This window comes from Podarcis muralis, chromosome 2 (genome assembly GCF_964188315.1).
Source record: "Podarcis muralis chromosome 2, rPodMur119.hap1.1, whole genome shotgun sequence".
Lineage (NCBI taxonomy): Eukaryota > Metazoa > Chordata > Lepidosauria > Squamata > Lacertidae > Podarcis > Podarcis muralis.
The window spans coordinates 122,085,281-122,097,996 of NC_135656.1; the positions used below are offsets into that span (position 1 = coordinate 122,085,281).

Consider the following 12,716-nt stretch of genomic DNA (forward strand, 5'->3'; position numbering starts at 1 on the left):
GGTTGGGAGGAATGTTTTTGCCAAAAATCTCAGAAACCTCATCAGGAGGGCTTTAAACTGACTAATGTGGGGGAGGGAGACAGTGCTCCTGAAGGTAGGAGTCTATCAATTGATGAAGATGATCATCCAAATGTCATAGACCAAATGGAGCAAACAGCACACAGACCTAGTGGTGGGAGGAAAAAATCCTTAAATAAGAGACACAGGGGAATGATTAATGGACTTCAATGTCTGTACACTAATGCGCAAAGCATGGGAAATAAACAAGATGAGCTTGAGCTCTTGGTACAGCAAACTAAATATGACATAATAGGCATCACTGAAACCTGGTGGGATAAGTCCCACGATTGGAATGTAATAATGGAGGGATACAATCTATTTCAGAGAAACAGACCAGACAAGAAAGGAGGAGGAGTGGCGTTATATGTCAGGGATGTGTATACCTGTGAAGAGATCCAAGATTTAGAACCTCAAAGCCAAAGTGAGAGCATTTGGGTCAAAATTAAGGGAGAGAAGAATAACAGAGACCTCATTGTGGGAGTTTACTATAGATCCCCAAGCCAAACGGAGGACATAGATGATGCCTTCCTGGAACAGATGGCCAAGCATGCAAAAGGAAGGGAGATAGTAGTAATGGGGGACTTCAATTACCCGGATATTTGTTGGATGTCAAACTCAGCCAAGAGCATAAGGTCAAACAGATTCCTCACTGGACTTGCAGACAACTTCATTGTCCAGAAAGTGGGAGAAGCAACAAGAGGAACAGCCATTTTAGATCTGGTCCTAACCAATGTTGATGACCTGGTTAGTGGGGTAGAAGTGGAAGGATCATTAGGCGCGAGTGATCATGCTCTTCTGAAGTTTACTATACAGCGGAAAGGAGCAGCCAAGCATACTAGGACTCAATTTCTTGACTTTAAGAAAGCCGACTTCATAAAACTTAGGGAAGTGCTGGGTGAGATCCCATGGACAGTAATACTAAAAGGAAAGGGAGTTCATGATGGCTGGGAGTTTGTTAAGAGGGAGATAGTAAAAGCACAACTTCAGGCAATACCAATGAGACGGAAACATGGAAGGTGCCTAAAGAAGCCAGGGTGGCTATCTAAAGAACTTTTAACTGAGTTAAGATTAAAAAAGGATGTGTACAAAAAATGGAAAAGGGGGGAAACCACCAAAGAGGAATTCAAACAAATAGCCAGCACGTGCAGACACAAAGTCAGAAAAGCTAAAGCACAGAATGAACTCAGGCTTGCTAGAGAGGTTAAAAGCAACAAAAAAGGCTTTTATGGGTATGTTCGTAGCAAAAGGAAGAACAAAGAAACAGTGGGGTCACTCAGAGGAGAAGATGGTGAAATGCAAACAGGGGACACAGAAAGGGCTGAACTCCTCAATGCCTTCTTTGCCTCAGTCTTCTCCGATAAAGAAAACAATGCCCGACCTGAAGAATTTGGAGCAAATGATTCAGCAGAGGAAACACAGCCCAGAATAACTAAGGAGATAGTACAAGAATACTTGGCTAGTTTAGATGTATTCAAGTCTCCAGGGCCAGATGAACTACATCCAAGAGTATTAAAAGAACTGGCAGATGTGATTTCAGAACCACTGGCAGTCATCTTTGAGAATTCCTGGAGAACAGGCGAAGTCCCGGCAGACTGGAGGAGGGCAAATGTTGTACCTATTTTCAAAAAGGGGAAAAGAGAGGACCCAAATAATTACCGCCCAGTCAGTCTGACATCAATACCAGGGAAGATTCTGGAGCAGATCATTAAGCAAACAGTCTGTGAGCACCTAGAAAGGAATGCTGTGATCACCAATAGTCAGCATGGATTTCTGAAAAATAAGTCATGTCAGACTAACCTGATCTCGTTTTTTGACAGAATTACAAGCCTGGTAGATGAAGGGAACGCAGTGGATGTAGCCTACCTTGATTTCAGCAAGGCATTTGACAAGGTGCCCCATGATATTCTTGTAAAGAAGCTGGTAAAATGCGGACTTGACTATGCTACCACTCAGTGGATTTGTAACTGGCTGACTGACCGAACCCAAAGGGTGCTCATCAATGGTTCCTCTTCATCCTGGAGAAGAGTGACTAGTGGGGTGCCACAGGGTTCTGTCTTGGGCCCGGTCTTATTCAACATCTTTATCAACGACTTGGATGATGGACTCAAGGGCATCCTGATCAAATTTGCAGATGACACCAAACTGGGAGGGGTGGCTAACACCCCAGAGGACAGGATCACACTTCAAAACGACCTTGACAAATTAGAGAACTGGGCCAAAACAAACAAAATGAACGTTAACAGGGAGAAATGTAAAGTATTGCACTTGGGCAAAAAAAAATGAGAGGCACAAATACAAGATGGGTGACACCTGGCTTGAGAGCAGTACATGTGAAAAGGATCTAGGAGTCTTGGTTGACCACAAACTTGACATGAGCCAACAGTGTGACGCGGCAGCTAAAAAAGCCAATGCAATTCTGGGCTGCATCAATAGGAGTATAGCATCTAGATCAAGGGAAGTAATAGTGCCACTGTATTCTGCTCTGGTCAGACCTCACCTGGAGTACTGTGTCCAGTTCTGGGCACCACATTTCAAGAAGGACACTGACAAACTGGAACGTGTCCAGAGGAGGGCAACCAAAATGGCCAAAGGCCTGGAAAAGATGCCTTATGAGGAACGGCTAAGGGAGCTGGGCATGTTTAGCCTGGAGAAGAGGAGGTTAAGGGGTGATATGATAGCCATGTTCAAATATATAAAAGGAAGTCACATAGAGGAGGGAGAAAGGTTGTTTTCTGCTGCTCCAGAGAAGCGGACACGGAGCAATGGATCCAAACTACAAGAAAGAAGATTCCACCTAAACATTAGGAAGAACTTCCTGACAGTAAGAGCTGTTCGACAGTGGAATTTGCTGCCAAGGAGTGTGGTGGAGTCTCCTTCTTTGGAGGTCTTTAAGCAGAGGCTTGACAAGCATATGTCAGGAGTGCTCTGATGGTGTTTCATGCTTGGCAGGGGGTTGGACTCGATGGCCCTTGTGGTCTATTCCAACTCTATGATTCTATGATTCTATGATTGTTGTGGAGGGAAAATGTGTGAGGGAAGGGACCATGCCCAGCCTCTTCAACAGATCAGTGGAATGAAAGGGAATTCTTGCTATAAGCCAGCTGTAGCCCCCGTCAGGGGGGGAAGGCAGGATGTGTACATCAAAATGATGATGCTGGAAATTGCAAAATCCTTGCAAGAGTTCTGAGACTCCCTTTTTCCTCCCTCCCAGGAATCTAAAGCTCGTTTTAGCATCTGAGCTCCTCCGGAAGGATTTGAGAGGCTGACTCTACAAACCTAGCGAGGATGGAAGGAGGAAGATGGACGGTTGACCTGGTCCGTCTGTCTCCTGCATCCTTCCCCACAACCTCTGACCGGTCTCTCCCAGGACCCTCAGAGAGATCTGGTGAGTACCAGGATGGAGAAGGAAAACTCCCTGGCGAGTGGAAAGGACGGAGAGGAGAGGAAGTTGCCTGCATAACCAAAACATGTTGGTATCTGAAGTGTGCATGCACACAAAAGCTTATACCAAGAACAAACTTAGTTGGTCTCTAAGGTGCTACTGGACAACTTTTTAAATAAAATATATATAATATATACATATACATATACATACATTTATATATATATATCGAAACATGTTTATCAGCCTTCAAGTGACCCTCAGATACTTGGTTGTTTTCTACTGCAAAATATGAATAAAAGACAGCAGGTTTTAACGTAATGCAGAGCTTTCCAAACTTTTCATGTTGGTGAAACAGTTTTTACTCATGCCTCATTTTGCGACACAGTAATTCAGTTTTACTAGCAAACTGTGACACTCATCTTGGAAAGCTCTGACGTGATGCATAGCTAATCTCTGGACATCCCTCCCCTTCTCAAACAGGGGAGAAACCATTTGAATTCATGGAGTGTGGAAAGTGCTTCCGTCAGTTTACAAACCTTACTTACACAGGGGAGAAGCCATCTCCCACCTGGACTACTGCAATGCACTCTACGTGGGGCTACCTTTGAAGGTGACCTGGAAACTACAACTAATCCAGAATGCGGCAGCTAGGCTGGTGACTGGGGGGCGGCCGCTGAGACCACATAACACCGGTCTTGAAAGACCTACATTGGCTCCTAGTACGTTTCCGAGCACAATTAAAAGTGTTGATTTTGACCTTGAAAGCCCTAAATGGCCTTGGTCCAGTATATCGGAAGGAGCGTCTCCTCCCCCATCGTTCTGCCCGGACACTGAGATCCAGTGCTGAGGGCCTTCTGGCGGTTCCCTCATTGCGAGAAGTGAGGTTACTGGGGAGAAGCCTTCTCAGTAATGGCGCCCGCCCTGTGCAATGCCCTCCTACCAGATGTCAAAGACATAAACAACTACCTGACATTTAGAAGACATCTGAAAGCAGCCCTGTTTAGGGAAGTTTTTAATGTGTGACATTTTAGTATATTTTTTGTCTTTGTTGGAAGCCGCCCAGAGTGGATGGGGAAACCCAGCCAGATGGCCGGGGTACAAATAATAAATTGTTGTTGTTGTTGTTGTTGTTGTTGTTGTTGTTGTTGTTGTGTGTGGAGTGCAGCAAGAGCTTCACTAATAATTGGAACCTTTGAGCACACCAGCGAGTGTTGTTGTTATAATCTGACAGAATTTCCTTTCCTAAAAACTTGGAACATAGACAGGAAGAGGTGGAAAGTCTGTTAAAATAAGAGATGTGCTGAATGGGCTTGTGTGTTTGGTAGCTTTTTTCTCTACCTTGAAAGCCTAACAAGGTTTTCTTTCCCTTGCCAAGCAGGTGTTGGAGAAGACAGTCAGAGCTCTAGAGGGCCACCTGTAGTTTCATTGGGAGTAAAGAAGAAACCTTTTAAATGTGTGGAATGTGGATTTTGCTTCCGTCATCATTCAAACCTAAGGGTACATCAACGGATTCACAGAGGAGAGAAGCCTTTTGAATGTATGGAATGTGGGAAATGTTTTAGCCGGAAGGAACACCTTACTTCACACCAACGAACTCACACTGGGGAGAAGCCATTTAAATGTATGGAGTGTGGAAAGAGCTTCAGTAGGAACAGCACACTTACTTTACATCAGCGAACTCACACAGGTGAAAAACCATTTAAATGTATGGAGTGTGGAAAGGGCTTTAATAGGAGTGAACACCTTACTCGACATCATCAAACTCACACAGGGGAGAAACCATTTAAATGTATGGCGTGCGGAAAGAGCTTTTATCATAGAGCACACCTTACTCGACACCATCAAATTCACACAGGGGAGAAACCATTTAAATGTATGGCGTGTGGAAAGACTTTCAGTACTGGTTCAACACTTAATATTCACCACCGAATCCACACAGGAGGAAAACCATATAAATGTATAGAATGTGGAAAGAGCTTCACTTATAGGGCAAATTGCAGAAGACATCAACAAACTCACACAGGGGAGAAACCATTTAAATGTATGGAGTGTGGAAAGGGCTTCAGGGATGGGGCAGGACTTACTAAACATCATCAAACTCATAAAGGGGAAAATAAAGTTTAAATGTGTGGTGTTTGTGTGGTGTCCTGGTGTTTGTATGTAAATTTGTAGGCACATGTATTAAACTAGTGCACAAGAGGTAATGCTAGGTAATACGGGTGAGAGTGTGAATCTGGAGTCTTGGTGGTGAGTGAACTGAGTTTTGATGCCCCCTTTTCACTGCCCAAATGATGGACCTATCTTGTCCTTTCGACCAGCATCACTGCTGAGATACAACAGGTGCTCACTACCTGAACTTTACATAATCCTTTGAATACCATTTTTATAATACGATTTTCCAGCTGAATGAAAAGGTTTCTGTACTAAAAAATAATTTGGTATTTTAAAACTTATTGGCTGCATTTTCCATACGACAGGAACACTGACCATCCCCTGTGCTACTCATCAATGAGCTTTGAATGCTAGATTAAGTCAATAGACCATGAGTAGACCATTTTTAAGAGCTACAGTACCTCGCTTTATCTCGTAATCTGTTTGACCTCTTTTCTTCCCTCCATCCTGCCTTCCATTAATTAAAATTCACAGTTCACAGTTTGATTGGAGTGTGTGTGATGGTCAGCCTCATTAATTTGGTATCCCCCTGGGCTTAGGTTGCCTTGGGTTTCACGGTCTTGGGAGTTCCAAGTCCACAAGAGGTCAGGAATTTCCTCTCTTTTTGGGGGAGAAGGTGCGAGCCTCTGCATAAATGCAAAGGGATTGGCTGGGGGCATAAGGGGTGCTGCTCCTGGACCCCCGCGTCTGACCATGTTTTGTTCACCCCATTTCCCACCATTATTTCTGGGGCTGTCGGTGACCCTCAAGTGCTTGGTGACAGAACCTACTCGGCAGGAAAGCACTGCAGGGCTGTTGTTCAGTGTTGGGGCCAGGAAGGGCGGAGGAGGGACAGTGTGGTGGTGTGGTTAAGAGCGGTAGACTTGTAATCTGGTGAACCGGGTTCGCGTCTCCGCTCCTCCACATGCAGCTGCTGGGTGACCTTGGGCTAGTCACACTTCTCTGAAGTCTCTCAGCCCCACTCACCTCACAGAGTGTTTGTTGTGGGGGAGGGAGGGAAAGGAGAATGTTAGCCGCTTTGAGACTCCTTCGGGTAGTGATAAGGTGGGATATCAAATCCAAACTCCTCCTCCTCCTCCTCCTCCTCCTCCTCCTCTTCTTCACTGAGCATCCCCTCTTCTCTACCAAGGCATATCCAGAGTGATGCCCCCAGAACTGGCCCAACCAAGAGGCAAGGTGAAGCGACCACTTTGGGTGGCAGGATCCACAGGACAAGCAGATCCCAATATGGATTATCTTTATTCCCCTCCCCCTTTGTTCCTGATGTGGATCTTCACTCACCCCTTCTTCCTTGGTGGGTGCCATTTTGTGCATTGTCTCAAGTGCCCAAGTGTTTTGGGAATAGCCCTGGGGTCCCGTCCCCCCATGTTGATGTTGGGCAGAACACTTAATGGTTTTCAACTGGTGAGCTGAGGCTCTGTGGGGAGACTTGAGGAATGTTCGGGGGGCAAGTGTTGGATAAAAGCAGCAATGCAAAAGCCAGCTGCAGGTGGCTGGAAAGCAAAACAGGATGTTGCTGTCTGGAGCTGTACTGCTGGGAAAAAGGGGCAGTCCATTCTCTGTACTGAGCACCGGATGTTAGCTCAGAGTGTAATCTGACCTGTACTGGAAGTGCAGGGGCGGAGTTGTGTGACTCTTCTGATGGAATCTGAAGGGAGCAGTCGCATTTCTATGTGCTGCTGAATGGACAGGAATAAAAATGTAAATAGGACTCCTGTCTGTCTCATATCCCCTCCCTGGGGAGAATGCAGGGAGGGAGAGAAGCAGAGAAGCAGAGGGTGTGTTCTTTCTCACGTCTAATGAGAAGAATCGCCGGGTTTGTTTACCTAGCCTGCCGGGGGTCGCAGACGGAAGGTAAACACAGTATCTCGCTCAATTGCCTCGGGGGAGGCCAGTTAACCTCTGACTGTGAGCTCAGATACTGACAAATGGTAGCAGAGGATGGTTTCGATCCATCGACCTCTGCATGAGAGGCTGGTGAAGTGTCCTCTTCTGCTCCGAGGGAGAAGATAAGCGTCTGAGAGCAGCCGGAGGCTGACCTGACGGATGAATCCAGAGGAAAGTGTTTTTCCAAGCAACGGAGCTCAAGGTATGCTGCATTTCGGGCTAAAAGTGTGAACGCAGATTGATTTTATTCTCTGGTTCACGGGAGCTGCGTTTGAAAAAGCAACAGCTCCGGGAGGAGAGGCCTGCAGCTCAGAGGCTAAGCCTGCATTCCACAAATTCCTGTGGTTAAGATAAGCCTTCCCGCATGCGCAGTAGCTAAAAGAAGCCCGTCAGAGACGTGGAAATTTACTGGCTACGCAGATGGCTCTCTGAGTGAGCCTGGGAAGCGAAAGTTTGTTTAGTCTATGTTTCCGATGCTGTGCAAGGTCTGAGAAACAGCTTGCAGCTTGCCTGGAGAGGCAGTAAACAACCCAGCAAAAGGCTATTGGAGTATTAGCAAGGCTGGAAAGTGAGAGAGGCTTGGCTTCAAGATGGATGCCAAGAAGGGGGGGGGCTGCCTTGCCCACCTCCCTTAACTATTGACAATTATTCATCTTGGTCTGTAAAGATGAAGGCCCTGCTGCAGAATCAGAGGCTTTTTGATGTAATTGAAAACCCCATCCCTGCAGCACCAACCGGAGGTTGGGAATCACAGAACGTGAGGGCCAGGACTGCTATAATTCTGTGTGTCTCAGATGAGCAGCTTGTGCATATCCAGCATTTAGAAAATGCGAAAGAGGTTTGGGATACGCTACGTACAACGCATCAGAGAGATGCTGGTTCTTCAGCGTTGCTGTATTTTGAGAAGTTGACCAATCTGAGATTAGCGCCTGATGGAGATGTTCAAGCGCACCTGACAGAAATGAAGTTTCTGCGTCAACAGATGGTGGAACGCAATTTCCGTCTACAGGAGGAAGTGTTTTGCTTCATGATGATAAACAGCCTGAACCAGACTTACAAGGTTGTTGCCAGTCAGCTTGGTTCCCTACCTGCAGCAGACCTGACTGCGGAGAGAGTGTGTGCCGTCGTCCTTAATGAACACGACAGACTTGCTGCACTGGAAGTGAAGGACAGGGGGAGGGAAGAACGGAGTTCAAATCTTCCCACTGCTGATGCTACTGGAGAGAATACTGTAGCATTGAGCACCGTCCGATGCTATAATTGTGGACAGACTGGGCATCTACAGCGAAACTGTAGAAAGCCGCGACAGTCAAAAGGAGCAAAGAGCAGCTCTACGAAGCCTGAGGCATCAGGCAAAAGCCGTACCGAGTGCCAGGTGAAACCTGCAAAGGCTATGATGGCGAAAGGAACCACGCCAGATGTTGGGAACGCATTCATAATCGACACGGGATGTACAAAACACATGTGCCCGCACCGAGAACTGTTTTCGACGTTGAAGAAGCAAAGCTTCACTGTGAAACAGGCCAACGGTCAAGAGTTGGAAGCGACCGGAATTGGGACTGTGTATCTTGAGAGTCTGAACTTGACTATATGTGATGTTTACCTGGTTCCAGAACTGAGATTCAATCTGCTGAGTGTGTCGCAGATTGCAAAGAAAGGACTGAAACTGTCCTATGATGCTAAAAGCTGCAAGATCTACAAAGATGGAGAACTGTATCTTACTGCCAGAGAGAAAGATGGACTGTATTTGTTGACTTTTGATCAAAGTGATTACATGAAATGTAATTCTTCTGATTCTAACGAACTTTCTCTTGCAGGTGTGACCAACACGGACACCAGGAAGGTGGCCAAGAAGGTCGACAGAGCATTTCAGCGGGTGTATGCTGATGTGATTGGTCCTCTAGAACCATCTAGAGGCGGTGCAAAATATTACCTTGTGTGTGTTGATTGTTTCACTAATTATTCTTGGGTTTATTTGATGGAGAAACCGCAAGAAACTTTAGAAAAGTTTCAGGAGTTTTGTGACAAGGTTAAAAATATGCATGATGCTAACATTGATTGTCTTTTCACAGATGACAAGCAAGTTTTTCTGTTACAGAAGTTTCAGAAGTTCCTGGATGGAAAAGGGATAGACCACAAAGTTTCTGTTTCAGCCGAAGCGTGGAACAAGGGGGTCTGTGTGAGAGTGAACAAAGAATTGCAAAAGGGGATGAATGCGCAATTGCTGAGTTCACATTTACCACATGATTATTGGGCCGAATCTCTAATGTCCTATCTTCATGTGTGGTTGAGAAAAGTCTCAACAGAGTTGGGATGTTCTCCTTTTGAGAAACTGTTCCACAGAAAACCTTCTGTTGCCTATTTTAAGGTTTTCGGGTCTCATGTAAGAACAGAAGCTCCAGGTGGAGTAAAGAATGCCAGAGGCATTTTTGTGGGATATGAAAAGGGTCTCTACAGAGTAATTTTGTCTGAATCTGGTCAGGTGATTCTCACAAAGTTCCTAGAGAGTGCTCCAGAACAAGAGCGGGTAGTTGAACAAACATTTCCCACAGGTGGCAATTCAGATGATGATGATTTTTCTGATGTCACAGATTACAGTGGTACTGATGAAAATGACAGTGATAGCTCAGAGAGTTCAGTTGTAACAGTCATTGAGAGAAAATCTCACACAATGGCTAGACCTTCACAGGTGAAGGAAGAACCACTGTTAGCCAATGCTACTGGTTCTCAACAAAGTCCAGAGGGTGAACCAGTGAGCACAGAGGATCAGCACCTCATATGCAGGTCTGAGAGAGTTACAAAGGGTGTACCACCAAAAAGGTACTCAAAAGAGTTTGCTAACGTAGCTGTTGCATGTGTTGCTATTGTTAACAGCTCAAAGCAGGTTAAAGCAGTGTCTAAGTCAGAGACAAAGACACAACAGAGAGAAGCTAGCCAAGGTAATGCAGAAGCACTCATTCCTTGGAAGCCAGACAACCAGAGAGGTACACTGGTAAAACCAGTGGTGGGGAGTTCCAAGGGTGGAACTGAAACAACAGGGGACTGTTATATGTATAACAACTGTTTGTTTTCTTCTCTGGATCATGTTTTGCCTATTGATGCTTTTGGGGGAGATTGTTGGATAAAAGCAGCAATGCAAAAGCCAGCTGCAGGTGGCTGGAAAGCAAAACAGGATGTTGCTGTCTGGAGCTGTACTGCTGGGAAAAAGGGGCAGTCCATTCTCTGTACTGAGCACCGGATGTTAGCTCAGAGTGTAATCTGACCTGTACTGGAAGTGCAGGGGCGGAGTTGTGTGACTCTTCTGATGGAATCTGAAGGGAGCAGTCGCATTTCTATGTGCTGCTGAATGGACAGGAATAAAAATGTAAATAGGACTCCTGTCTGTCTCATATCCCCTCCCTGGGGAGAATGCAGGGAGGGAGAGAAGCAGAGAAGCAGAGGGTGTGTTCTTTCTCACGTCTAATGAGAAGAATCGCTGGGTTTGTTTACCTAGCCTGCCGGGGGTCGCAGACGGAAGGTAAACACAGTATCTCGCTCAATTGCCTCGGGGGAGGCCAGTTAACCTCTGACTGTGAGCTCAGATACTGACAGCAAGATGGGCATCTTCCCACCCCTTCCCTTTATTTACTTGCTTGCCCATGTCTTCCTGCATCTCTGTCTCCTTGGAGTCCTCCTCCTCCTCACGGCTTTTGCCCTTCCCCTCCGGAGTCTTTCCCTCGCCCCTTCCTTCTGAATTTGCATCAAAGCACTGAGGAGAGAGACAAATGCTTAGCTTTGCAAAGTAGGGAAGTTGACATCAATACAAATGCCAGAATTAATACACGATCCTCTGGCCGCAGATAAAACACAGGAAGCAATAGGATTTCTTTCGATTAAAAATAAATAAATTGTGCAATGCTAGAAAGAGAATCAGATAACAGATCTTATTCTAGTTGCCCCTGCTTAAATTTTCTGCAGTTTTTGCTGTCTGCTAGTTATCTTCATCTTCATCTAGAAGAAGAAAGGACACAGTTGAGCTGGGATGGATAGTAGCAGAGGGGTAATAACGTCGCTCCTCAAATCCTTATGAAGAGTGCAAGCCAGCAGCAATTGAGCTACAGATTCAATCCTGACATCTCCACATGGACAAATACATGTGTGTACAGTCATACCTCGGGTTACAGACACTTCAGGTTGTGTTGTTTAGGGTTACGGACCCGCCAAAACCCAGAAGTACCAGATTGGGTTACTTCCGGTTTTCGGCGGTCACGCATGAAAAGGCCCTGGCTCTGGTTGAGGCTAATCTGACTTCCTTACGGCCCGGGACCTCTAGGGTGTTACTATTTATGGACCTTCAGGTTCTCCCTGGTCCTCTCATAGGCCATCAGCTCGAATGAAGAGAAGGCTTACTTCCATTTGAGGAACGACGGGGTTCTGTTCAAGCTGGATAGAACCCAAACCGATGGCTTCAACTTACAATAAAGGAGATGCCTACTACACATCAGGAAGAACTTTCTGACAGCAAGAGCTGTTTGAAAGTGGAACAGACTCCCTCAGGAGGTGGTGGACTCCCCTTCCATGGGGTTTTTAAAGCAAAGTTTGGGGTTCATCTGCCATGGATGCTTTAGTTGAGAATCCTGTATTGCAGGGGGTTGGAGTAGGTGTCCCTTGGGTCCCTTCCAACTCTATGATTCTATGGCCTTGAACAAGTTGCTAGGCAACAGAAAAATTCCCCAGCAAGAGGTGACCTTATCAGGGCATGCGATCAACTCAGTCTGGGTCAGTGTAAATGAGTATGTGAATGGGTCAGCATTAGGTCTCTGGCTGGATGGCTAAAAAGAGACAATTATTATGTTTATTTGTTTGTTTCTATATTAATGACCAGCGTAAAGTTTTGTAAATAATAAAGACTCTGAGAAACAACAAAAAGAGAGAGAGAGAGAGAAACAGAAACAAATGGTATTTATTCCAGAGATAGCTGGAATGCTGCTGCTGTAAAGAAGTAAGAGATGCAGAAAATCTTTTCTTTAAAGGATCCGTGCTGCAGAAATAAAATGATGAAACCCAAAAGTAGATGCTCATGCGCCAACAATGTAGTATGCTCATCTATTCAGCCGTTATTGTATTCAGCAATTATTGCATTTTAATATTTTGCTGGAAGCCACCCAGAGTGGCTCGGGAAACCCAGCCAGATGGGTGGGGTATAAATGATAAAAAATTTAAAAGCAAATAC

At 45.6% G+C, this 12,716-nt stretch overlaps 1 protein-coding gene across 1 annotated transcript in view; it reads left to right on the forward strand.

Annotated features, from left to right (window-relative positions):
- Positions 1-12,716, forward strand: part of LOC114592563 (uncharacterized) — a 400,972-nt gene that overhangs the window by 336,278 nt on the left and 51,978 nt on the right. Inside the window, 1 exon segment of the mRNA XM_077923100.1 lies at positions 8,065-8,072. Coding sequence (XP_077779226.1) covers positions 8,065-8,072 — 8 coding nt within the window.